General features: G+C 49.7%; 1 protein-coding gene across 2 annotated transcripts in view; it reads right to left on the bottom strand.

Moving 5' to 3' along the window:
- Positions 1 to 26,483, bottom strand: part of TBC1D10A (TBC1 domain family member 10A) — a 31,208-nt gene extending 4,725 nt beyond the window's left edge. Inside the window, exons 1-4 of one of the 2 annotated variants that reach the window (XM_032309313.1) lie at positions 25,858 to 25,937; positions 22,855 to 23,025; positions 6,779 to 6,878; positions 2,472 to 2,579 (exon numbers count right to left, since the gene is read on the bottom strand). In XM_032309313.1, coding sequence (XP_032165204.1) covers positions 2,472 to 2,579; positions 6,779 to 6,823 — 153 coding nt within the window. In that variant the 5' untranslated portion in view covers positions 6,824 to 6,878; positions 22,855 to 23,025; positions 25,858 to 25,937. Of the gene's footprint in view, positions 1 to 2,471; positions 2,580 to 6,778; positions 6,879 to 22,854; positions 23,026 to 25,857 lie in introns of both variants that reach the window. The other variant, XM_032309312.1, reaches the window with a different exon arrangement.
- Positions 26,484 to 27,701: the final 1,218 nt, after the last annotated feature.

Below are 27,701 nucleotides of genomic sequence, written 5' to 3'. Positions count from 1 at the left end.
TCAATAAAAAGGAAACCCAGAGGGCTGAACAGGGAAGCAGACCATGTACACGTTGCCTGCAGGACTCATGCAGTATTAGGGAAGGCCCCTGGGATGACAGCCAGATTCTCAGCAAATACACCCATGGGTACAGACCCAGGCCCTGGCCTTGACTGGCAGGTGTCTTCATAAAAGCCACTTTATATCTTGTGTCCCCTCAGTAGGTGTGTCCCAACATTCAACTAAAGATGTCAAGTAACTTGACACAAGAGAGTAAGTATTGGACTAAAAATCTGATAAGACTGTTCAAGGCTGGAGGTTGGAGAAAAGGACCAGGTGCCTTTAGAGGGCTTTTGATCAGGCACACAGCTGAAGAAGTGGGTGTACAACCTCTAGAGCCCCACATATTCTCAAAATGGGGCTTGTGTGTAGCCTATGAATCTCCCAAGTCAAACCGAGGGCTGGATACTGTCTGAGTACAATGCAGGATTGTTTTTGTCAGAAAGGGGAGGAAGACCCCACAAATTCTCCAGAGGGCTCTGGTAAGGGACCTGAGTACCCAAGAAGTCAGTTCCTAGGATGTGCTCACCTGGTACCTCAGCAGCCCAAGGCACTTAATGATATATGGGTGGCTGAGAAAGGAAGAGGTATAGCAAAGGGCCTGTGGCAAGTAAACGCTCTGGGGATCAAAAGCAGGTGTGGGCCGCTGGCAGCTGATGCAGATACTGAAGCCTCCAAGAGAGCCTGAAGGCACTCACACCATCATGAGGTGAAGCCAAGAAGAAAACCAGGTAAGAAAAGGACAGAGGTCTTGCCCTGCCCAATGAGGGAGGAAGAAGTAGCAAGGATGGGAGAAGACAGAGCCATGAGCCATAAGAGGCTGCAGAACCTTCCTTGACAGCCAAGACTGGGGGACTTCCGGGGAATTCAGGAATAGGTACTGCTGCCAACAGCCTGTTACTGTACCCACACTGTGGGTGTGGGGACACTGTCATGTCCACAGCAGCCAGAGGGAGCTTCTCATCCTTGCTCACTTCCTCCATGTCATCCACAGGCAAAGTCCTTCTAGGTGTGCTCGAAAACCATTGCTCCAGCCCCCAGGACTGCCTTGGGGACCCACCACTTGGCTTCAGAGGATCCAGAAGCCCTTTCTTGGCAAATCTACCTTCTCCTACAAGAAACCCTCATGATTTCACAAAGGTGGCTGGTTTCTCTGCAGATACATTACTCCCCACACACAAAATGCACACACAGCTCTGTGCCCTGCTACTATGGGATGTGCTCACATTTGCTAACTATGGAACCAGGAGTCTGGCCAGGCTGACAAAGCTCTTGGCTCCCACAGATTTGGGGAGAGGTTCCCAACCGAACCTCTCCCTCCACCCAGGATGCAGCCTCCTGGAATGAAAGAGATGGAAGAAGAGACTGGAGTCAAGAGGTCTGATATTGCTGCTCTGTGGGACAGTCCAATCACCCTGATTCCCAGAGCTGCTTCCAACCACACTCCACCAAACCCTGCAGCCCCACGGCCAAATGCTGCTAGCAAATGACTCTCACACTCTTCAGGTCAACAGCAGAAACTCGGGCTTCCCTGCCCCGCCCACTCTTCTCAGGGAACAGGTTTGGCAAAACAGGAGTGTTTGCCAAAGCATGAACTATGTCAACAGAGAGCTGGTAGCTGGCAGCTCTGTCTCACTGCCGCTCACCAGTCCTAAGAGCTTATGAGAAACCCTGATGCCTGGGGCCAGGTCTGGTGGGTAAGCAGGGGCAACCCCAGGGGAGCCAAGTGCCTCTCACAGGGGTACATGCTGGAACTGCTGCCCAGCCCAGGTAGGCTCTAAGAAGTCCCATGAATGGAGGGGTATTCTTACTCCGGCAGCCATGGGGCAAAGGGCAATGGGCAGAGAGGGAAAGACATGCCTGCAGAGGATATCCTCTCTGGTCACTGATTGGTTTCTAATCCCAAAGGATACCGGTTTGACTCATCCACCCCTAAGCCTGAAAACCTCACTAGCAGCATGGGTGAACTATGTCTGGCCAGCTTGGATGAGGCAGGAGAAAAGAGTTGAGGATGGGAGGCCAAGAGTTACTGAGGGTTCTATGACCCTGAGGGCAGTCCTTCAAAGGCTCAGAGCAGAGAGCCCAAGGCAGTCAGGGGAGTGGTCTGAGGGTCCCCTCCTGATGACCAAGAGCTTGGAGGTAGTCTGCTGAGCCCAAGAAAACAAAACTGGGTGGTTGACAAGAGAAAGAGATGGAATGGAGGATGGAAAATCGGTCCAACCCACTAAAGCCTGTTCAGCGCTGGAGCTTCAGATGGGCAGAGCCCCCAGGAGTTACAGGTTGGACAGGCCTGGTCAGTGGAGTATTTGACGGGTGGGCTCACTAATCAGCTCATACTGCTGAGGTCTAAGTAAGTACCTGGAGGATTGCTGCCACGTGAAGGACTTCAAGAGATGCGGGAGGGAGGGTAAGATGAAAGAAGGGCTACTCACATCAAACTTTCCAGGGTTCTGCTGTAGCTTCACCTTGCCTCCTGACAGGTACTGCCAAGCACGGCCCCGCAGAGAAGGTGGGATGCCCTTCTGGCACCGGAGACGGATCTAAAAGTTAAAAAAAAAAAAAAGACTGTGCTCATACATCCACTAAGGCAACACCTCCAGAGGCTGTGTGCCAGCCCCACTCTTCTCTTGGTGTTTGGTGGGCCTTCAATTAGCACACCGGGAAAAGAAAAGGGGGGAGAAAAAAGGACTTCCCTCCTTTTGCTACTACTGCTACAATGCAGAGCCCAGGATACCAGGGGGCAAGGCGAATAATGACTATAATTAGATATGCTGCTACCAGGTGTTGTCAGTCTCCCTGTCCCCTGACCCAGTGATGAAACAGATATTCCTGAGGTCTACTACATAATTCTGAATCCCTATGACCATTTTCTGAATCAAAATAGAAATGAAGCAAAATGTTCCTCCAAGCTGGAGAAGCCCCATGGGACATCACTAGGGAGAGATCTGCATGGTGTGGGGCACAGCTGTAGTTGCAGGGTGGGTAGCTTTTGAGATGACCCTGACCCAGAGACATGGCCTAGGCATTTCTATGGGGGTGCTTGTTTAAATAGCCATGTGGCAAGATACAACCCACCTAGAGGGGAGAGAACTCAGCAGAACTCAGAAGGAAGATGGGAGCTGATCAGAATGGCTCCCTCTTTGTTTTGGTCATGAATCCTCTCTTCTGCTCTCCTTGATCCTGAGCTCCCACAGTCACCAGCACAGGGACTGTGCTGGACTGGCTGTGAGTCCTGATTCCAACTCTTGCTACAATGGCACAGGTCTTTCCTACCACTCACAGACTGGGAGAGAAGAAGAAGAAAGTGTTTGAGGTAGCTCATGACCTAGAGCTTAGGGCTCAATTCTTATCCTTGCTGTCTTTAAAAAAAAAAGGCTTCTACCATCAAAATCCAATCTGGAAAATCATCATGTCTTTTACATATGGGAAAACTGAAACATAGAGTGGAAAAATGTTAGATCACACCATCAGGAACCCGTGACCTCCTATACCACACAGGCTAGAGGGATCCAGCCCCATACACTTTGCACTCCACTGGACTCTCAGAGCTAGACGAGAGGTGAGCTCCACCTGGGCTTTGGGACAGAATGAGACTGAGGCAGCTGCCTTGATCGTCCTCCTTGACCTCAAGGCCAATGGTCAAGGAGGGTGAGGGCAAAAGCAGAGGCAACACTCCTATAGGATGGAGGTAGGGGTACTGGCCAATCAATGACAGTCCCTTCAGTCCCTGCACTAAGCAGCCTGGCCTGGGATGAAGATGGGAGCTAAGGGCAGTGGGAAGAGCAAATGCATGTGCTGACCTTGAGCCAATCAATTTGCATAAATAGTTAAGAACAGAATGGCAATGCCTAGGATCCTATTAGAAAGGTGGGAAAATGCCTAGCAGGGAGCCTGACACACAGTCTGTGTTCAATAAACGCCTTCCTCTCCACCCCTCCATCCCAGGAAAATGCCTGACACAGAAGCCCCAGGGGCTCCGGCTCACACCTAACTTCCCCTCACCTGGAAACCCCCTCAAACAGTCCCATTGGAATCTCTCAGAGGAGCACAGAAGGCCTAGCCTTCCTGATGACCAGCACAAACAAGAGAAAACTTTCCAAGGGTCAGAGAGTGTCAAGAACCAGGAAGGAGATAGGCAGACAGTCTGGAGGGAGTGGGGGAAGAGCAGAGTGGCTGGTCATAGGAGCTAAGCTCAAGCTTCTGGACTGCCCCTCACTCAAGGGGGTGAGGAGGTAGGACGAGGAGGGGGCTAGAAAGGGAGTGGAAGAGAACTGCCCCAGACTCTGGGAATAGTTTCCTGCTGCTGTGGAATAAGGGTTTCCTTAAGGAGGCCAGTTGGTCTGAGAAGACTCTGGTAAAGGGATATAGTATGACCTAGAGCCATAGGTCCTTTAGGCTTTCTTCAGGGCCAAGTTTAGCCTGACCTGAGCCAGACCCCCACATCATCACAGTCCCCTGTCATAGTTGGCCTGCCCCAAGGGAGCCCAGGAATACCTTCAGTCGTTTAAGGTTCTCAAAGAGGCCCTGCCTTCACAGAGGCCGGGGCCGGGGAGGCGGGGATGAAGAACCAGGAGTACAGCCAGCTTTTCCCACTCTGGCCTCTGGAATCCTCCTTAGTACAGGAATGGCAAGCGCCACCTGCCTGCCTTAGAGAGGAGGCAATGGTGGGGATCAGAAAAGATAAAGCCAGAGAAAGTTTTCAGCAAACAGAAAGCACAAAGGATTATCATTCTCTGATTGACAGCTGAGTGAGGCCACACCCTGCCTGCTGAACTCTGGGAGGCCTTGGCCACTGTTTAAGCAGAGCTCTACAGGGCTTCAAAGATAGCATTCCAGCCAGAACCTTTCCTCCATAAAGTTCCCTCCTGGGGACTCAGGATAAGTCTAGAAGTGTTGGGTCTGGACCCACTTCCTGAAGCAGGATTTGTCCCTCCTGTGCCATGACTTCCTGACCACGGGGAGAGCCTAAGCCTGTTAAGGCAGGCAGGAAAAGCTCCTAGGGTGACCATAGCTGAGGTAGCAAGAATGGAGAGCAGAGGGCTAGGGCCTCTCGGTAGGACAGGGTACAGTCTCCTGTGGTGGCCCCTACTGGGTAGGGGGAGCACTTGGCCTCTAACCACAGTTCCAGGGAAGCAAAAGGAAAGAGGAAGTAGTGCTGCCTGCTCTGCTGAAAGGAGATCCCCAAGGCTTCCCTCTGGAATCCCCATTTGCAAGGGAGGCTGGGGCATGAAGGATCCACTGTCCCTGCCAGCCACTAGTCACAACAGAGGGTGGAGAGGGAGCTGAAGCTCAAGGTGAGGGCCTGAGGGGTAAAGAGGCAGGAAAATAGACCCCAGAGTCATGCAGGAAGCAGATGAGAACAATTATCTTTAAAAAAATTTTTCTTAGGAAAAATGTTTAATGAGTACAAAATGAATGCTACAGAGCCTATGTAGAATAGCAAGAAAGAGCTGAGGTCTAGGTGTGCCTCCCCTCCATAGGTATAGGACCTTAAAGTCACCAGCTCATGGGAGCCTCCCAACATGACTGTCATTATCACTCAACCAGGTAACCTGAGGCTCAGAGGGTGAAGTGACACACAAAGTTGCACAGCTAGTCACAGGCACGAAGAGGGGAAGGTAGTGGGGCTGGGCCAAAGCCCACATCTGACCTTCAGTCCTGAGCTTTCTGCTAGGCCCTGCAGCCAGCTGTGCCAGTCTGGACCAGACCAGCATGGCAGGTGACAATAGTGGGACAGCAGGTTCACTCTCTGCCCTGGGAACTTGTACAGAGAGACCCTGGCTATGAATTCTAGACAGGCCTTCAATAGGCTGGGGAGTAACTGGATCCTGCCCAGGTGGCCAAGGGCATCAACACTGTGGTGGGCAAGGAGTTCCTACAGAGCAATAGAGCTAGTGTCTAAAGAAAGACCAACTAGGAGAGGACCACTGGGTATTTTCATTTTTATAAGACCATTCAACTGTGAGGTTACTTTTTTAAAAAAATTTTATTTATTTATTTGACACAGAGAGATCACAAGCAGGCAAAGAGGTGGACAGAGAGAGGGAAGCAGGCTCCCCGCTGAGCAAAGAGCCCAATTCGGGGCTCGATCCCAGGACCCTGAGACCATGACCTGAGCCGAAGGCAGAAGCTTAACCCACTGAGCCACCCAGGTGCCCCTGTGAGGTTACCTTTTATTTTCTTTTCCTTTGGCCAGGAAGCAAGAGGGAACTCATCACATTAATCTAGAGGGTGGTGATGAAGTATGCAGGCACTAAATTAGACTGCCTGGGTTCAAACCTTGATATGTGGTCACCCATAAAATAGGGATTCTACTGCTACCAACCTCACTGAAGAGTTGTAAGGATCACTCAAGTCAAGTATCCAGCACTGCAAATGTTCAACATGTTAGCTATTATTAGTATTATAAAGTCCTCCCTGATAGGTAGCAGCAAGAACTTCTCCCAAGAGGGTTGGAGGAATGCTGCTAATAAGGGCTTTTGGCTATAAGTGGTTTTGAAGTTTGACTCCAGGACAAAGTTCTGTGTGATTCTGAAGTCATCTTGGAGCACCAAGTAAAGACTAGTCTCTGCCCTATAGCCAGCTTCTGTTCCCTCTTCAGAGCTGGCAGATGGGGACACTCAAGGCTACTGGCAGTTGGAGAAGCTCCTGCTCCTTTAAGCTGATACAGTTCCTCCCACTTCCTTTTCTTCCCCAGGCTGCCAACTCCCAGCCCAAGGCCCAAGGCCAGGCCCCTCACCTTTTTGTGCTTCTTGGCCATCCATTTGTCCCAGTTGTTGAGCATGTCCAGCCACTTGGACTCCCTCTGCCTCAGCACCTCCAGGGGGACTTCCTCTAGCCTGTGGAGCAAAGGGCAGGGCCTGTCAGAAGTGCCAAAAGAAGCAAAGGCCCTGGCTTAGGCCCCAGCCACCAGCCTTGTTAAGGCCTTCATTCCTGCCTCTGTCTTCCAACCCTGTGTTCCCTTTGGGCTGCTAACCCATGAACATCCTAACACAGACGATAGGGAATGCTGCCCCCTCCCTAGAAGGCATAAGCCAAAGAGACATGGTTAAGTGCCCTCTCCCCCAACATGTCAGGGAGATAGGGGTCACCGTGCCTCTCTGGGGGTAGAGGTCTGAGTGCCTGCAACTGTGCACCAAAGCAAAGCATTCCTGTCCTGGATCCATCTAGATAAATATGCCTCTTCAGAGGGCCTACACACAAGGTGTAGAGCTAGATTGGACAAAAAAAAAAAAGGTCAAACTAGTACAGAAATAACATGCTCACTTCTTCGAACTCCAGCAAAACTAGTTATTCATAGTTTCCCCAGTTATACCATGGCTCTCTCCCACTTCTCAACCTTGCTCATGCCAGTCCTTTTGCTGAAATGGACTCCAAGTTGTCTCTACCTATCAAAATCCTACACATGCTTCAAAACCTCACCAAATATCACTTGTATTTGTACATCTACTAACTGAGCAGCTATCACAGCTATGCTGGCATTGTTCTAGGGCCAGGGCTTCTGGACAGGCTGTGGGGAAATGTCCCTTTGATTAGAACAAAGTCTGGGCCCTCATGGTGATGGCATTCTGCTGGGCTCTGAATGCCCGCTAGAGCCACAGGGGAAAACACTGGAGCATGGAGGCCCTCCCCAGGCAGGCAGGCAGGCACCAGAGCAGCTGAGGCAGTCTGGGACAGAATCCCTGGCTTAGCCAGAGTGTGCTTCAAGTGAGTGAGCCTCCTCCAAGGTGCGAGTTCCTAGGAATTCCTGAGTTCACATAACTCTGAGGGGCAAAGAGCAGGAGACTAGCGTTTGTAGACTGGGTATTCTAAAGATGCTTTCTTATTCAGTCTACAGAGCAATATTGGTAAGGAAAAAATGTATGTGTATACTTCTGTACCACATATACATGCTCTCTTCTTAAATCACTTTTAAAGTTGTGGATTATGGATCTTTTGGCTTTTTTTTTTTTTTTTAAGATTTTATTCATTTACTTGACAGAGAGAGATCACAAGTAGGCAGAGAGGCAGGCAGAGAGAAGGAGGAAGCAGGCTCCCCACGGAGCAGAGAGCCCGATGCGAGGCTCGATCCCAGGACCCTGGGATCATGACCTGAGCCAAAGGCAGAGGCTTTAACCCACTGAGCCACCCAGGCGTCCCTTGGCTTTCTTTTTTTTAACCTTTTACTTTTTTTCCAATTAAAAAAAGTACTGGACGTTGAGAGGTAAGACGCCCTGGGAGGGTATCTTGCTCAGAGTCAAAGAGAGCAAATCAGTGGAAAAACCCAGACTCAGACCCAAGTTAGATCCTAGCCAAGAGCCCATACTCAGTCCTGCCTGACCTCCCAGAAAGGAGTGCAGGGTCAGAAGCACTCCGGCAGCTGGGAGGAGGTCCTTAGGAACAGGACACGATAGGGCTAGGGCTTGGCCCAGGCCTTGATTCTCTAATTCTCTCTTTGACGGAAGGAAATGCACTGCTATGACTTCTACTGGTTGGAAGAGCAGAGGGAGGGGCCTTGGCAGAGCAGAGGCCTCCAAAACACAAAAGGGCAGGTCTTCTTTAGTACTCTTTATCTGGGGAACTGCACAGTCCTGAGAGCAACCTGGGAGCTGAATAGCTGAGGAGGAATGACAGCCTGGGGCAAACCTGAACTCCCCCCCCCCCCCATACACTGATACAGGTCTTCTTCTTAAACTGCTAACCCTCTCACTACCTAGAGGCACAATCAGGGTAGGAGGACACTCCTTTCCTTTCCTCCCCCATAGAAGAAAACCAGAGACCACACCTTTATATCAAGACATTTACAAACTGACAGATGTATGTCTCCAGGCAACCCCTACACACGCAGGGAACGGAAACCAAAGGCCCAGACATCACAGGACATGCTGCCTCCCCACTCCCGCCTACAAACCACTAGCTTATACAAGTCAGATGAGCATTCTAGTTAACTAAATGAAACGGGATGGCCGCACTATGTTAACAGGAAGTTTTGGCAGTTGTGGATGTAGCTAATATTTGATCCAACCCTCCCACTGAGCAGATGAGAAGACAGAGGCTCACAGAGGGCAAGGCTTTTGCCTGAGAGTTCCAGCTTCCGGTAAATTTCCATGTGATTAAATATATGCCCATTTGATACCTCAACCCTCCAGGTCTGTCTTTGTTGATAAGATCTGACTACAGGGCCTCAGAAACACCCATTCTCTCAACTGTAGATACATAGGGGAACACCTTCAAGTTCAGTGTTCCTTTAAATGATGTCAGATAATGGCTTTGGCAGTTTCAAAGCCCCAACATCAAACCTCAGACCGGAATTTCAATTGGTTACAAAACAAACAACCATATTTCCTGGATTCTAAGACACTACTGATTTTAACCTATACCACTAAATTGGCAAGATCTTCTCAGAAACAATTGGAAAAAAAAAAAAAACCACCACTACTTCAAATGTATACATAAACTGAAAGATCCGTTTGACTTTTAAAACCTTAAATTGAGGGGCACCTGGGTGGCTCAGTGGGTTAAAGTCTCTGCCTTCAGCTCAGGTCACAATCCGAGGGTCCTGGGATCGAGCCCCGAGTCGGGCTCTCTGCTCAACAGGAGCCTGCTTCCTCTTCTCTCTCTGCCTGTCTCTCTGCCTACTTGTGATCTCTGTCTGTCAAATAAATAAATAAAATCTTTAAAAAAAAATAAAAAATAAAACCTTAAATTGAGGAAATATGGTCATTTGAGTGGCTTCTCCTCCAATAGCAGAGGAGTTTAAGCCACCTGGAGATGGTGAAAAGAAAGACACTAGAGGTCTGGCTATACCCACCACTCAGCACATCACATGCTCTCTAACTGCAGGTAGATTTCTCTTTATGTACAGGATGTGCCCCCTGAAAAGTTGCAGGCTATCTATCCTTTTTTTTTTTTTTTTTTAAACCAGAAGTTTCACATATCCTTCAGTCTAGTCAGTCAGGATCTCAAAAGGCATCTGATCAGACTGCTGTCTGGTATAGGAATCCCTTCCACAATAGGTAAGCCCTGTGCCCTCTCTGGACCTCAATTTGCCTAGATGATTGGAATGACCTTAATTGTGAACTGATCCAAAAAGGATGCCCACAAAGGAGCGATGAGGTGAAGATGGAGTCAGGGGTATCCCTGCAAATAGCATGATGGGGTAAATGCTAACTCAGGCAATTCCCTCCTGACAGTGGAGGAAGAGCATGAGCCAGCTTCTAGTGACAGGGAAGCTGACCAAATGCCCAGTTTAAAGTACCAAATGGCACATCGAGGGAGCTTCAGTTCAAGGGCTTCACTTACCCTTCAGAAAACCCCTCTTTCTTTAAGGTGGCCTGAGGGAGTCTCTGCAATCAAAAGAGCCCAATGAGAACAGTCTCTAGTGGCCCAACCCGCATTAGGATTCCACTAGGGATGGGGCCTCATTATCACCAGGTGAAGCCACCCTATTGTTGAAACTTTTACTCTTAAAACTTTCTTCCCCGTGCAATGCCAAAATTTTCCTGGTAACATCTATCTATACTCTCAATACCCTCTTTTAAGGTGGCACAAATCTCAGTCAGACCAGTCTCATACCAGGCACACATGTGCTTATCCCTTTTCAACCATCCATCTTTACCTGGAAGGCCCTTCTCCCCTCTCCAAGTCACAGCAACTCCTTCAGAGCCCAATATAACAATAAAAACCACAACTTCAAATACCAGCAGCAATAGCAGTTCCATTTATACAGCACTTACTACTTAGGAATTTCTTCCTATTCCTATTTCATAATAACTCTACCATACCATTATCTCTATTTTCCAGAAGTAGAATCCAAGACTTAGTAAAGCTAAGTGCCTCACTCAAGGCCATATGGCTGGAAGTGACAGAGCTGGCAGTCAAACTCGGGCTTGCCTGACTCCACAGCCCACGCTCTTGACCCTTAAACTATACTCCTCTGTTCCTACAGGGTAAGCCCTCAGCCTCCACATAGCCTCCACGCCTGCCCCGATTACATTAACTGTCCTCCAACCTGAAGACCTCTATCTTGACTTAGAATACCATTTCTCAAAGTTTTAAAACTGAGATCCACAATAAGAAATACATTTTATACTTAGATTTTACACACACACATACACACATGTATAACTGAAATACATTTTATGAAATAATTTACTCTTACAAGCACTCTGAAATTTTCATTTTAATTTTATATTATTCTAGTCTATTTCTTTTGTCCTTTTTTAATGCTGGTCCCAATCCCCTAAAACTGATTTCAGCAGTAATTCATTAATGAATCAAGAGATGAAACGAACACTTCATTACAACTTGCTCATATTGCTTAGCACTGTTCCTCCCTAACTGGACTGATCTTGAACTTTTATAACTCCCACCAAGCATCTCATAGGTATTTAACAGGTGCCTGCTTGCTTTTCTTCATGGTATCATCACTTTCATATGAATTGCATTCAGGACTATAAGCCACTTCAGCCTATACCAATTTTATCTGTGCCACTAATAGCTCAGTGAGGCGGATCCCTCGCTAATTAATAGATTAATTACTATTTGGCACATAAGAAACTTGACTCAATCAGAGAGGTTATATGACTTGGGAAAAGTCACAAAGCTACTAAGTTAGGTGGTAGAACCAGGGCTTCCCCTCTGCCACAGTGACTCATATGCTGCTTTGGACTCCCCTGGGAAGACTGTGAGGAAATCAGCCGTTCTCCAGATGCCACTGTGGGGCTCTATCTTTGGTGCCCAAGTCCGTGGAGACAGTCCATCCCCATCTCCAATGCTGCGACTGCCCCAGGGAGCAGCCTGCCTATACCCAGCAATGCTCAGTGAGGCCAATATGCTGGATGGGCACAGCTCCCAAGCACTACCTCAGTAAGGAAACGGCAAGCCTGGGCAATGTGCTGTTTGCTGGCCACTCCCTCCTGAGGGAGAAAGGCAAAGAGCAGACAAAAGTGGGCAGCCAGGGGGTAACTGATCCCAGATTCTGTTGAGCTCTCAGGCTGAGCTAGACTTAGCTGTGCTATGCCAGACCATGGCCCAAAGCAGCAGCGATGCTCTCCTGACCCCATGGTCTGTAGGCTCCCAGTTTCCTGGCCTTCTCCCAAACCAAGAAGCCGAAGTTTGCAAGAGCTCAGAGGAACAAGGCCAGTTCCCCAGGCTATAAGACCAAGGACTGTTGGCTCTCCCCCTACTGGTCCTTCTAGCTGTCTGCCTTCTGCCTAAGCATACCTCAGCCCTTCTGGCTGGCAGTCAGCCAGGTATGGTGCCCATGCCCCCTTCATCCGATGGTGGAAGACAAATCTTGGCCCCAAGGAACCCCCAGTTTAATCTCCTCTTCCAAGCCTCACTCTCCAACCCAAACAGAAAGCCTCTTCATTTGAAGAGAAACATAGCCCAAAAAGAAAGCCCAAGGTCATAGACTATAGGATTTGATTCTCCTCACCTCAACCACTGGAGGCCAGCTGGGGAATGGGGAGAGTGAACAGAGAGGGTATCTTGAAGCCAACCAACCTAGTTTTCCATTCCAGCTCCTCCACCTGGGAGACCCTGGGCAAAATACTCAAGTTCCTGGTCTCAAATTCCTCATCTTTAAGTGGGACCATAATACACACCTCAGATTTCATAGGACTGCAACAAGGAATAAATATATGTAAGGGCCCAGCCTGGTGAGCAGCCAGCAAATGGTAGCTATTAGGTGACTGGTATTTGCAGCTTACCTAGTACTTTCATATCCTTTTTCTCATCTGACTGGTCCACACACACAGACACATACACATGCAGCAGGGCAAATTATGCCCATTTTACCCATGAAGCAATTGACGCCCAGAGAGATTAAGTAATTTACTTAATGACATAGAGACTGTAATTCCTGGCTTCTGATCCCAACTCTAGATCTTATTTTATAGCTGTCTGAAAGTGGGCAGGCTGCTCCCCTCTGAGAAGGTTCCCCCTGTCTGTAATATGGGGGCAATGCCAACTCCTTAGAGGGCAGCAGTAAAGATCACATGAGGCAGTAAGAGTGGACACATTTCCAGCACTGGCCATGAAGTAGCTCTGCCAAGTACTACATATGCACACAATTCCCCAAGGAAGTAGCTTTTATTATCTCCATTTAATAGACAAGAAAACTAAAGCTCAGCACAGTTGAGTAATCTGCCCAAGGTTACACAGCCTGGAAATGGAAGCTGCCACTTAAGCACTAAATTATCCAATAAATATAAAGTGTCTCACCACCTGGCCTCAATATAACCTAAAGGCCTCAGTGCCTGTCACATTCTCTTCTCTCTTTTTTAGCACCCAGCAGAGAATCACTACCCTCTGTGTTGAGAAGGGCAGGAATGAGCAACAAAAAAGTGTGGAAAACTGGGAAGTGGACGTACAGAAAGAGCACAGCCAATGACAGATCCAGGGACAAGGGTGGGGGAGCTCCCCTCTCCCAGAGCTGGAAAAAGTGAGGATAAACAAAAGGCTGACCTACTTTGCACGCTGGGTAACAACCTCAGGAGTTCATTAACCTAAGAGGTGGTAATGACTGAAAGTATAAATAGCTTTTATCCCAGGTCCATAATAACTGATGATAGGAAACTGGAAAGCAAGAGAGGGTGGGTTGGAGGGAGGAGGGGTGCAAATGGCTGGGAAGACTGTGAGATCACCCAGTGAGACTACCTCCTCCCAGACAGCCATGGAGGCCTATAGCCCATAGAGTAAGTGATCCGCCCGAGGCCATGCTGTGAGTCAGTGTGGAAAAGGAAGATGGTCTGCAGCAGCCTGGCGCTCCCTCCTGCGGTCTGGCAGCCACTGACTTAAGGCTAGGGCAATGTCCAGGCTCTCTGTCTGGGTGAGAGTCTGGCTTGCTTCATTCTCCCCAATTCCCAGTGCAAGCTAGTTCTGGTCCTGCCTCCCTTCCCCATAAGGAATTCCCTGGCTTTGCTCCTTCCAGACTGGGTGAGTACACAATGGTAAACAGGTTCTCTCCACCCTTCGCTGGCCTTGGTGCCCTGGGTCTCTGCCCAGCTCTCCACTCTGTTCAGCTCCTCCCCTCTTGATGTCAGGCGGAAGAAATGGTTCCTTTAGGCATCAGCCTTGCTGGCTCCAAAAAGCAAGGAACCCCCATTCCCCACCCACCCCACCCACCTGGCTAGGGGCAGGCACAGACCATGGCAAAACCCCCCAGGGCAGCTCTCCCTGAGGACTGACTGCAGAAGGTTATGGAGACTATTCTCAGTAGAAAACTTCCCTTCCCCAAACCCCTACCCTTAGCAGGCAGAGTAGTGTTTGAAACTTCCCACAGGCAACCAGGTCCCCAGATCACAATCTGACTGTGGGCACCCAGGGGTCATCCTGACTCACGTACAGCCCCCTCACCCATGCTTACCTAAACTGCTAGATCTTATTGATACATCTTAACCAATTAATTTTTGACTCACTGTTTGACTCACTGCTTCCTTCCAGGCTCCCTACTTCCCTCCTTGTCCAACAGAAACCTAAGGCTCTGGCTCTCAGGCCCTCCTACTTTCTCTAAATATCCCTCTTCTTTCCCCAGCCCTATCTGTAGGTGGCCCTCTCCTGAAACCGCCCTCCATCACCCCTACCCCCACTCCAATTCAGTCCCACTCATCTTCCAAGGCCTTATTCAGAACTCCCTCTCATGTCTACAAAGCCTTTCCTAACTACTCCAGGGACAGAACACAATCAGCTCCTCATTATATTCTATACACATTTCTCCAGGCCTGAATCTACAAAGAGAAGAATAAAATGCCCTTGAAGAGGTCAATCTGGCAGAGGAAACAGATGGATGAGTGGATAACTGGTATATATGGAAGTGCTATCACAGAAGTATGTGGGAAGTGCTAAGAAACTACAAGAAGCCCCCAAGGTGGTGATAGTGGTTGGGGGGTTATTCAGGTAAAGCTTTAAAGGGGAGCTGACTTTTAAGATGGTCTTCAAAGGGTGACAGGAAGTGGCCAGGGTGAGAAAGGAGAAAAGGCACAGCAGGCAGGAGACCCAGCATGAGCAAGCACAAGTTAACAGAAAAGGGCACGGCTTCTTTAGGGAATGTGAGCAGTCTAGTGGAGCAGGTAAGGCTTCTCCACCGGACCATCGCTCTGCTGAGGCAGCATTCCATGAGAAGGTGTGGTCCTGGAGGGTTCTGCTCATCTCATTCTCCACAGTGTGTCCTGGGCCTAGAACAGAGCCTGTATGGAACTGGTGCCCAATAAATGTGTGCTGACAGAATCATTAGCTTTGTGATCTCAGGAATTCTGTGTTTCAGTTTTCTCCACAGTGAGATGGGAATACTATCTTCTACCTTGAGATCAGGTGGGTAAAATACCGAAAGTACTTGGTAAAGAACATTTCCTCTCTGGCCTGATACCAGCTCTGGATCTTCCTTGAAGCCCAGCACAAGGCTGAACACAGATGTGCTTGATGACAGCCTTTTATAACATTACAATTCTAATACTCAATTAATGTAACCTAATATCTGTTAGAGCACTTAACCAGGCACTTGCTATGAAACAGACATGGTACTCAGCACTTAACTTACATTATTTCATTTAATCCTGACAACAAGCCTATGAAATAGGTCCTCTAATTATCACCCCTCAACCCCCACCACCTTCCAAAGATGAAGAAACATGTTTTCAGCAAGCAAGTAACTATCTAAGGTACAAGGTGAGCAGAAGATAGTCCTGGGTGATGAACTGAGGCCCCGCTCTTCTCCTACTCTGTCACTCAACTCCAGCACAGAGTGCTGACCACTGGCCTACGGGCACACTAGCCCTGATCCCAGGGAACTTGGTGGACTCACAGCCATAAACTGTGATGCTTGGCAAGTCACTTTACCTCTCTGAGATTTGGTATCTCCCTCTGTAAAATGGGGATTATGATGGTCCAGCCTGGTCCACCATGCAGGCTTCTCTGTACAATGGCACTATCATGTGACTATGCTGGGAGGATGGAAGGGGTCACTCAGAGGCAGGACAGGAAGCCTGGGATGAAAGTCCACATGGAGTATAGAAGGAGGGTGGTGGCAATTATGATGCAAGTTCTGATTTCTTCTCCAAGTGACTGTCATTACCCAGGGGGCTGAGACCCCAAGCAGCAATATGGTTGCTGGCTTCAAGTTGAATTTTTCAGCAGACACACCTCTATTTTCACTTCTGTTTTATCTTCACAGACCAAAGAGAAGGAAGATCAGATCCTCCAAGTCAGGGTCACCTGAGGACTCTGTTCCAAATGACTCAAAGAGGAACTGATTGGGGAGGGGGGGATTTCCCAGCTTGCCCTGGAAGGTCAGAAAGCTCCAGACCACAAGCTGAGTGGGACTCCTTACCCCTGAGGCCCCAACTGTGGTAAGCAGAGAATATGAAGGAATCTGGATCTTCACCATTATGCCAAAGGCCTGAATTCACACAATTCACACTCGAATTTTAAGAGCCACTCTGTACCTTTACTTTGTGGCACACACTATGCTGGGTGTTTACCAACATCACCTCTCTTTATCTTCATAACACCTCCTCTTCTCCCAGTGCCACCAACTGGCCATTTACCTCAGAGGGGTCACATGACTAGAAAGTGACAGAGCCAGGACTTGAAATCAGGTCTGCTGGTAGACATCTTGAACCCAGGCTCTCCTGGTCCCAGATTTAGGTTCTCCCTTTTTGTGAAACCAAGACAGAAGGGGAAGGAAAAGAAGCAGCATCCTCCAAAACTGCTTGGCTGGGAAAGATAACTCCCGGACACACAGAGCCCAGGGTCCAGACCGCACTCTGGAGGAACAAGAGTTCTCCACACTATGTTCCTGGGCCCCCTCACTAGCCAGCTGGTCTTGCCTTGTCTTAGGGTACATGTGAGGAGCTGTGTTTGGAGGTCTGGGACAGAAAGTGTACCATTCATCACACCTCAAACAACTTGAGATGCCTACCAGGAGAAGCACAGACACTTATGGTTGGACTGAAGTCCTAAAGCTGGGACAGGGAGGAGCCAAAGAGGTCACACAGTGGCCACCAGATCTGGTAAGATAGAAAACTGGAAATGAGGACTCTTGGGTTCCAGGCCCAATTCCATCACTTGCCTAACTTTGGTTTCCTTGGCTGTAAACAGGGAAAATAAAACTTACCCTACGGATTTCCCATTGCTCCTGTAAGGACTACCACAAGACAATGGGAATGAAAGCACTTTGCACACTAAGGAGCTAGACAAAGGAAAGTATCCTTTGATTACACTCCTGAAATCATGGGGGCTACTGGTCCTACACACAAAGAGAGGTCCTCTATAGGAAGAACAGAGCATGCTGGAAGAACCGGCCTCTGTGGGCTGTGCCATGACGACCCTATGCACTTGCATGGTACCTCATAAAAAAGCACTTTTCATATACTTCAAGGTCAGTCTCAGAATGTTAGAAGCAAAAGAGCTCTTCAGCATCATCCCATTAAAACTGCCTTGGTTTATATGTGAGGGAAACTGAGGCTTACAAAGATTAAACAACTTTCTCAAGGTCACACAACTAGTTAGGGATCCAACGAGGAGGCTCGGGGACTCAGATCTCCTGACCCCTGTTCAGCAGTCTTTGTATATGCTATGCTCCTAATCCAGTTATCTCATTTGATCCTCACGATCCTTTTGCACACAGGCCACACCTTTAATTACCTATTGAATATCTGAATTCCTTGCTAGGCTCTAAGTCCCTTGGAGGGCAGGACCAGGTCTGCATTCCCCTAGCCAAGCACACAGCTGCACACATAGTAAGAGCTCAGTGAGAAACAGGGAGCATCAGTCTCATGGTCGGGAGAGAGGAAATACTTAAGTCACACACAGTAAGGGTCAGTGGTGGAGCCAACACCAGCACCTTGACTCCTGTGCCTCATTCACAGTCTTTTCCCACTACTGGCCTAAACCCACATTTCCAGCCAGAATCTTTCACCTCTGAGAAATGACTGGCGATGCCCCTAAGTGCTAAGATGTTCACCTTCTTATAGGTACAGGACTTATTTCCACTTGCCCCAGCTGAGGACCCAGCTCCAGGAACAGGATAAAGACTCAGGGTGAGATCAAGCTGGCCCTGGCTGCCATCTGCGCAGACTTGATCAGTTTATCTATACCCAAAGCCCCACATCTACCCTCTCCAGCTGCATGCCACCTTATGGCTGGTTTTCCATGCCCTCAGGCATTTCCCCTCTCTCTTTGAAGAAGAGAGAGCTCTTCTTCTTCTTCTTCTTTTTTTTTTTTTTTAAGATTTTATTTATTTATTTTGACAGATAGAGATCACAAGTAGGCAGAGAGGCAGGCAGAGAGAGAGAGGAGGAAGCAGGCTCCCCGCTGAGCAGAGAGCCCTATGCGGAGCTCGATCCCAGGATCCTGGGATCATGACCTGAGCTGAAGGCAGAAGCTTTAACCCACTGAGCCACCCAGGCGCCCCGAGAGAGCTCTTCTTGTAGCTTTCTTTGCCATCCAATATGTTTACCCGGCAGAGAGCACAAAGCTCAGTACCACTCACCCAGCCCCTCCCAACCAGGACAGCTAACCCACTCTCCTACTGGAGAGAGACAAAGAACCCCTTGATGTGTTCTGGGCATACCAGCCATGCCAGGCACCTTGGGGAGCCTGAGGCTGTGACAAGGCAAAGTCAGCAGCAGCCCAATGTCCACTTCAGAGGAAGGCTATAGTTGGCCTACCCTCCCTGTGGTCAAAGGGCCCTAGTATGGGTTCTGTGAGAGGCCAGGGCCACTTCAGCTTGTCCCAAGCCTTCCCAATTCCTCATCAGTCCACAAAGCCAGTCAGGCATCAAGCCTTGCTGATTTGCTGGCTTCTTCATCCTCATAGCTCCAAACTTCTTCCACGCCTCTCCATAGCCCTTTTGGGCTATCCTGAACTCCCCCAACTGATCTCACTGCTTGTGGTCCAGCTGCTCTCTATACCAGCACCAGACTGACCCTGATGAAACAAAGGAGGCCTCAGTCTGACATTGAAGGTTAGGCATGGTCCTCCCAACCTATTTTCCTAGTCTCCCCCTGCTTCACTTCCTCCACCTGCCTTGTTCTCTTCTTGTCACCTCTGCTCTTGGTACACTACATTTCTCAAACAGCCAGTTTTTAGGGGGACTTTGCAGATAGGTACCCTCCCACCCAATGAAATGCCCTTCCTTGCTCCTTCTGAGGCCTGGATCAAATGTCACTTCATTCTGGGCTCCTATAGATGAAGCTGGCTGCCTCTTCCTATATATTTCAAAGAAACCACACACCTCAACTATAGTCTTTATTGCTCAACACTGTAATGATTTGTCTGTGGTTCTATTTTCCAACAAGTCTGTGATCCTCTTGAGGGCAACAAGACACAAATGCTTTGTTCAGTTCTGTAGCCTCTGTCCCAATCACAGGGGCTGATACAGTGATGCTCAATGTTTGGTAGGGGCGCCTGGGTGGCTCAATGGGTTAAAGCCTCTGCTGTCAGCTCAGGTCATGATCCCAGGGTCCTGGGATCAGCCCAGCATCAGGTTCTCTGCTCAGCAGGGAGCCTGCTTCCCGCCCCCTACCCCCCACCCCCGCCACCTGCCTGTCTACTTGTGATCTCTACCAAATAAATAAATAAAAATCTTTTAAAAATAAATAAATAATAAATAAATGTTTGGTAAATAAACTCACTACTAAGATGGATAAGCTGGCAAAAGTAAGCCTTGGCTTTCTCTCCCAGTCTCTTGAGTCTGCTGCCTACTTCCCTACCTGATGAGCAGTGAAGAACTAAGCTGTGACAGTCTCAGAGGAGCTTCAGAGGGCATGCAGAGGCTGGGGTGGGATGAAGAAGGGAAAGAGAAAGGTAAGCTAGATTAAAGCCAAACTTGGCAGCTGCCCTGAAATCCTGGATAGGAGGCTTCTAAGCAGGTGAAGCATCAGGAGTGTTGGTTTGCCAGTGGGGCAGAAAGGACAGTTTCCTCCCTGCCAGGGAGGGTCATTGGGCCTGGAAGAGCAAAGCCTCTAAAGGAGGTGTCCTCCCCTCATGTGTACTGCCTGCAGGATGAAGTAATCAGCTAGGGCACTGACAATAGGTGGATAATGGCTGGGTTCTGCTCTGGTGGACAATGTATCCTAGCCTGGAGGCTCAAATGGCTGAGAGTCAGGAAGAGAATGGGCAGTGAGTGACATGTAGGGTAGCACTGGGCTACCCTAATCAGAAGATCTGGGACTCCTCCTTAATTTGGCTCCAAAGTTAACTAACTGCAAGGCTTTTCCGAACATGGGATTCCTCACCTGTACAGGAAACATAATACTGCCTTAGCTACAAAGAAACAAAGGCACAGAATGGATATCAAAGTCAGATGACCATTCAGCAGTATTTTGGGGTCAACAGCAATGCAGCATGGACTCTGGCTTATGGGACAGCTAGACCAGGCTTCATCTTGTCATGCTTCCAGGGCCTCCCAAGGATCTTTCTCACTGGGTCCTTCTCTGACCTGGCTGGCTATGGACTTTTGCTGTCATAAGACCTACCTTGCCTTCCACACCAGGATGGGGAGGTAGCCAAGTTCCTGCTAACTCCTGTTCTGGGTGTGGGGGCCTCAGGGACTAGTGAGCACCTGTCATCTGCCTGCTACCACCTAAGCAAGGCTTAGTCACTGCATTTAGCATTGGGAAACAGGTTCTAGACCTAGTTCTGCCATTTACCAGCTGGCAAACCTCAGAAACTTTCTTCTCAGATCTTTGGTATGCTCACCTATAGAATGGCGGTAACTACCCCTCTCAGGGGAAAGTTAGGGTACAACACTGGTTACAGTTCACTCCTGCTCACAGGGGAATGAACCCCACTGACACTCATCACTGTATCTAGAGATGCAAGTAGAAAATGAAAAAGACATAACCACTAGCCACTCCAATCTTAAAAAGGAGCAAGAACAGGGTTTCCTGGCTAGCTCAGTCAGAAGAGCATGCAACTCTTGATATCAGGGTAATGGGTTCAAGCCTCATGCTGGGTATAGAGATTACTGAAAAAAGAAAGAAGAAGGAAGAGAAGCAGCAGCAGCAGCAGCAGCTGCAGAAGCAGCAGCAAGAACATTCACTGAGCACCTACAGTGTGCTAGACTCTTTTCAAACATCAATTCCTGTAAACCTCACAAAAACCCCTGCAAAAATCAGTATTATCACAACCATTTCACAGTGAGAAATTGAGGCCTAGTAAAGTGAAGTAACATGTCCAAAGTCACAAAGACAAACAGACTCCAGAGTTTTTGTGTAAAGAGGGAAACACAAAGCATCTTTTTTCCCCCACCTCAGTGTAAACAGATGGGGTGGCTGGACCAGAGCCAGGCCTCACTGGTCCTCTGGAGGTTCTGTTTCAGACACAGATGCTGGGAGGACAAAACATCAAGTAGGCTCCACCGCCTTATCTCTTTCCCACAGCTTAGGATTTCTTAGCAGGCGGACACACAGGCACCTTCCCAGGGCAGCAGATGGTGCACTGGTCTCCTCTCCTGCTTCACCAAGTCAAACCTTGTCTGAGGCCCCAGAACACCCACAAAGGCCACCAAACCAGATTTTTCTTTGAACCTAGAGAAAGAGAAAATGGACGGCCTGTGGTTTAGAGTCACAGACCAGGGCTCCACATCTGCAGCTGCCTCCTTCCAGATGGACCACCCAGGGACCACTCCATTGCCAGTTCCATGCTCTCCTGGGAACCATAATGCTCAAGAAAAGAGGATGCTCTGAGCTTATAAGCTGGAGAAGGTGGTGGGAAGGCAGGGAGACAGGCTCTGGCCTGCCAGGAGGGCCCTGGCCCTGCCCCAACAAAAACTGGCATAGACCAAACTATAGGGATGCCAATTAAGCCAGTTCTATGATTTCCAAAGCCACAGGGCTGCCATAGTTGGCTAGGAATAGTGGAGGGCCCAGGGGACAGGAGAACTGAATCAGCAGAAGACAATACTACTGTTCCAGATGTTTCTCTCTGGACCCAGATCAGATCCCTCTCTCCCCTAGCAGGAAGTCAACACCCACGGGATCCCAGAAAGCATAGCTCCTCACCTCATCTGGCCTGCAGCACTGAGCAGACTGAAACTGGGTGGGAAGCTCCAGCCTTAGCAGGCCAGTCCTGGCAATCACATGGGAAAAGACGGAGGTCAGGAACCCACCTCTCTCAGGCCATCTCCCTTGGCCCAGAAGACCTGGTATCCAACTGGTATCCTTCCTTCTCTGACTACCTCCTTTATGCTACAGAAAGACCTTTCCCATATAGATCTGTTCTTCCTACCCCAAAGTGATAGGAATGGTAACACCACTCTTCCCACCCTTTCCTGCTGGAAACACTTCTTTTTCCTCCTCTGGTCCTTCCAGGGCTTCAACAACCAGGTCAGCCCCCAGCCAAGCCAAATGAACTAATGCTGTCAGCACCTCCATCTATATCCATGCCAACCACAGGGCCCTTCCCTGGCTGGTTGCTTTCTTGTCTCTCCTTACTTACTGGGTAATGCTCACAAGAAAGCAGAGACTATTACAGGCTCACCAAAGATATCCTGAAGAGTAGGCTCAAAAGACAGACAAGTGAAGAACTGTAAGGGGCCTAGGGCTGGGAATCAGGAGTCCTTGGCTCATTTTCTGGTTCTGATTCTAAAAGACTGAAGAGGTGAGGCTAATCACTTCTCTCAGGCCTCAGTTTACCTATCTGTATGATGATAGCCATCTCTAAGGTCACTTTCAGCCTTCTGACTTGAAATGTCTGTCAGTAAATGTCATTCAGTAAATACATACTAAATACATACTTCTCTGCAGGCCTGAGTAGAAAAAGGTGAATAAACCTGGTCCCAGCCCTCAAGCTGATCATTCTAACAAACAGGTGATGATAGCATATTCTTACCCTTGTTGGCCTGTCCTTGTTAGCCTCCTACACTGCTGAGCTAAGTCGGGGAAGATGAGGGCAGGCAGGTTCCTGCGAAGAACCTTCTGTTCCACCTATCCGGCATGTGATTTTCTGCTGGGGCCATAGGCCATATTAATGGATGGTGAAGGCAATGGAAACTGTCCTGACCTAGGAATCAGAAACCTTGGACTCATTAGTTCTGCCAACTAATAAGCTGTGTGATCTTAAGAGGCCCCTCTGAGCCTCAGTTTCCTCATCTGTAAGAGTAAGGACTAAGCTGGGTCAATCTCTTGAGATCCTTTCCAATTTTAACAGTCTATGATTTTACAATCTACTCATGCTGGGCACATAACAGTTACCTGAGCAGGGTAGCCTCTGATCTGCTTTCTTCCCCACCCCCTAAGCCCCTGGCAACTGCCAAAACTGACCATCTTGAGACAACCTTTGGTCCAGGGTGGCTGAAATGGACCTTTAATCTGGAGCCAGAGTCCCTGCCCTCTCCATGCAGCCATCAGTGCTAATGTTTCACTTCTCTAGGATAGCACATGGACTCCTAGCCCTTAACCACGAGATTAGCTTTAAAGCAGTCACCCTGAAACTTCCCATAACTTCCCCTCCTCTGGCCTTGGGCAGGGACTTACTTTTGGCTTCTTTGGAACCACAATATAAACTAAGGGAACAGCCAAGTTTTCAGACACCAGAGATTTTAGGTTGATCAACAGGATCAAGAAAATGAGGCAGGGAGAGAGGAGGGAACCTGGAATCCCACCTCAGCCCCAGTTCTATAAACCCAGTGATGAGGAGGGCATTTGCAAAGCCTGGGTTTGTGGCTGGAGTGTGGGAGAAGACAGATGTCTGGCTGCCTGGTGAGGGAATACAGCCAAAGGGAGGTGCTCCCACTGGGGCGTCTCTCTGTTCATAAATGCCAGAGGTACGCCCTCATTTTTCTCATCAATTCTCAGATCCTCAGAAGGAAAAGAAAGGAAACTGACATTTTTCTAGGCCACTACATGGGTCAGGCACTGTGCTAGGTACTGTCATATACATGAATTCATTTAATTCCCACAATAATCTTGGGAGTACATGTTACTGTTGTCCTTTATGGTGAGCATAGGCTCAGAGATTCAGGATCTTGCCCAAGGTCACACAGCCAGCAAGTATGATATTTTTCCTAAGTCTGGCCTTTTCCCCTGTATCACACTGCTCTGTACCCTGATATCTGGTTAACTGCCTATAAGAATGTAGTAGGAATTCTCACCTCCTAGAACTCACCAGCAAATCTAAACTCTTCCTTTCAAGAACCCATAAATGCAACTGGTAACTCCTTTCCTGCTTCTCAAGACCCCATCCCTCTCAGGGCCCTGATCCCTAGTGACTGCTCCTCAATTCAAAAAAGAAACCCTAAGTCTCCTTTGGTTTCTCAAAAGCTAATCCCTAAGGAGCTGTGACAAAGCATCAAATCAAGGTGAGGCATCAGAATACGGGGTGCTCTTCTGTGAGCAAGTGGGTAGAGGCTGGAAGAGACAGATCCAGTGGGTAGGAGAGAACTCTCCTTAGGGGAGGGAGCTACGTTTCTCCAAAGGAGAAGCAGGCCTAGTAAATACAAGGCTTTAGGACTGGGTACAATCCCGGAAGTGACCTTTATGGGGCTGCTTGTGTGGGTGGGGTTCTTAACACATGGTAAAGGCACTTTCCTAAGTCATAAGAGGGGCTGGGAGAGCCTTGGACAGTCAGAAAAAGGGAGAAAGGATCATATGGAGTAGGGTTCTGGCTGAGTCCTGTGGGCCCCCTGTTGTGTGAGTCTCTCTGTTGAAGGGGAGGTGCACCATGAGGGAGCCTTGTCAGTTTTGTGCAGAACACTAGTCTCACGTGACAGGACAGCTGGGATGGGAGTGGGGTCTGGAGTCTATCCTTCTTAAGGGGACCGGGAGCCTATACATATGATCTCTGTTCAGACCAGGTTCAGAGGGTTCTGTAGGGCAATGTGGCCGCCCAGTAACCCAGCTTGGAGAGAAGACGCTGCCTCACATTTCTCTGCCTGCCAGCTGGATCCTGGATGCTCTGGGGTGGGGGATCAGGGCGCACTACAGCAGGACCCTGCTCTATGACTGCCCCCTTGAGTCAGTGTTTTGGGAGGAGGTGAGTGTTTCCACAGCATACACAGAGGCAACCAACAGACCGTCCTGGAGGTGAGGCACTGTCACCCTGTAGGAACTGGGAAGGGGGAGTGTCTGCCCACCTGTTGCCAGTGACAAAGAAATCTGCCTCTAAAGGGGGAGGAGAGCATTCTGTGACCCTTCCCTGAACGGAAGGGACTCTCTGCCCCAGGGTGGGACTGTCTGGGAGGGAGCTGATCAATGTCAGTCCCGTCCACCCAGAAGTCTGCGTGTCCTGAGGTAAGGGTCAGTCTGTCCTGGAGTGGAATGAGGGCAGGGCGGTCTGTCCCTCTGAAGTCCTGTCTGCCTAAGGTATCTCCCTGGTGTGGGGGTAGCAGGGTCGCTACAGGGCGTCTGTGGGTCTTGAGGGATGGGGGTGGAGAGGATATCTGTCGGGGGAGGGGCAGCCATCTGGGAGTCTCCAAGGTGCGGGGTGGGGGGCGTTAGGCACAGTCAATCAGGCCTAAGGCCTTGGTGGCAGCAGTGGGGCTGGGCCGCGGTGGCAGCGATGGGGCTGGGCCAGGTGTCTGTCGTTCCTGTCTCGCCGTCGGGAGGAGGGCACTGTGGGCGCTTCCTGGGGGCGGGTCAATGTGTCTGGAGGGCGGGGGCAAAGGGGAGCTAGGACTGGCCGGTCTGTCCTTAGGTCGGAAGGGGCTCGCGAGTGAGGGGCGGGTCAGTCCTTCTAGGGAGGTGGGGGTGGGGCAGGGAGGGGAGGGTCGGTGGTCCCAGGCTGGGACGGGAACATGTCGGTCCGTCCAGAGGGAGGCTCTGTCCGCGTCTAGGGCCCCCGCGCGGATTCCGCACCCAGCCCCGGCCCTCGGCCCCGAGCTCCGGAGCTACTCACGCGCCCTCCGCGCCCTGCGAGCCCACGATGAAGCCGAACTTGTCGATGCGGCGTTCGGCGAAGCCGTTGGCCTCCGAGTCCGAGCCGAGAGAGCTGAGTTCGTCGGCGGCTGCGGCGTCGGGGCCCGGGGCCAGGCTCTCCCGGGTCCCCGACAGACTCCCTTCGGCCGCGGGCGCGCGCGGCCCGTTCTCTCCGCGGCTCTTCGCCATCCCGGCCGCGCCCGCCGCCTCAGCCCCAGCGGCCACCTCAGCCACCTCAGCCGCCTCAGCCTCCGGGCCGCCGCCGACGCCGCCGACGCCCCGCCCACGCGCCGCGCCCATTGGCCGCCGCAAGGCCAGGGGCGGGGCCCTAGGCCCTCTCGGGAGCTTCCCCCCACGCCCAATGGGCGCCGTGGACCCCAGGGCCCGCCCACCTCCCTTAGACTGGCGCCAACCTACTCGACGTGAGGGGGCGGGGCAGCCGTCACCGGGAGCCCACCCCCCCGGGCTGTCAATCAACAGAGCTTACCTGAAAGAACTCCAAGGGCCTTTCCGGTTGTCCCCGCCCGCCTGTCACCGGCAAGCGCCGCTCAGTCAGAAGCTGAGGAAGTGCGCTGGGGATTCCGCATCTGCCTCCTGAATCCCTGGCTCCTCTCCAAGAGATATGGGAAGGGATGGTTTCACCCATTCATTTATGAGTCGCTCTGGGAAGACCCAGGATGGACTGAGGATTCGGGGACTCGCCCAGAGACACTCAGTGGCTTAAAGACCCAGGCTGAGCTAGAAATTTTGGCGCCCCTGCTCACTACTTTTAGGGCTTTAAATTAGCTCTTGGGAGACCTATTTAATAAGAATAATGACCAGCGTTCTTTGAGCTACTTATTGCCCCAAATTCTATAGTTTCTCCTGTAATCTTTTTGCCAACAGCTTGAGACATAACCTACCATAAAAATCACCCGTTTAAAGTGTATAATTCAATGGTTTTAAGCATTTGTGGAGCTGTGCAACTATCACCACAACCTAATTTTAGAACATTTTCATCACCCCCAAAACAAATTCCTATCCATTAGCAGTCACTCCCCATCCTTGGCAACCACAAGTCTGCTTTCTATTTCTATAGACTTGCCCTTTCTGGACATTTCATACAAATGGAATCCTACAAAACGTGGACTTTGTGTCTGGCTTCTTTTACCCAGCATGTTTTCAAGATTCATCCATGCTGTAGTATGTATCAGTACTTCATTCTTCTCTGAATAATATTCCACCAAATGCAAATTCCACATTTTATCCATTTGTCAGTGCCGGTCACTTGGGTTGTTTCCATTTTGGGGAAACATTGAATAAGTTTTTGTATGGACATGTATGTTCATTTCTCTTGGGTAAATACCTAGGAATGGGAATTGTTAGGTTATATAGTAACTGTTTAACCTTCTGAAGAACCGGCAAGCTATTTTCCAAATTGGTCACACCTTTTTATCATCTTTGTGCAATGAAGTAGGCACAATTTTGCCCTATTTTTACAGTTAAACGTAAGTGTAGGGAAGTGAAATCGGTTGCCCAAGGTCCCAGCAATAGCTGTCACAGAGGCAGGATTTGAACTCAGCTCTTACCAACAACAGCTTGTATCAGGAGGCCCAGACCAATTGTATCTATACAGCCTTAGCCCCCCAAAACCTATTTCTCACCCTAGAGATTGTCAACTCTTGGAGCCATAAGGATAACTGCTCACTTAAGCCCAGTACTTTATAGTTTATAGGCAGCAACCACACTGTCATCTGATATTCCCAGTAGACCTGAGGGAGACAGACAAATAACAAGAAAAGACTGGAAGAGCCAGGCCTGAGCTGCCAGGGTGGGACACGTTGG

This window comes from Mustela erminea, chromosome 13 (assembly GCF_009829155.1).
Source record: "Mustela erminea isolate mMusErm1 chromosome 13, mMusErm1.Pri, whole genome shotgun sequence".
NCBI lineage: Eukaryota > Metazoa > Chordata > Mammalia > Carnivora > Mustelidae > Mustela > Mustela erminea.
The sequence above is the reverse complement of the archived record's forward strand: the minus strand, read 5'-3'. Positions and strand labels throughout refer to the sequence as shown.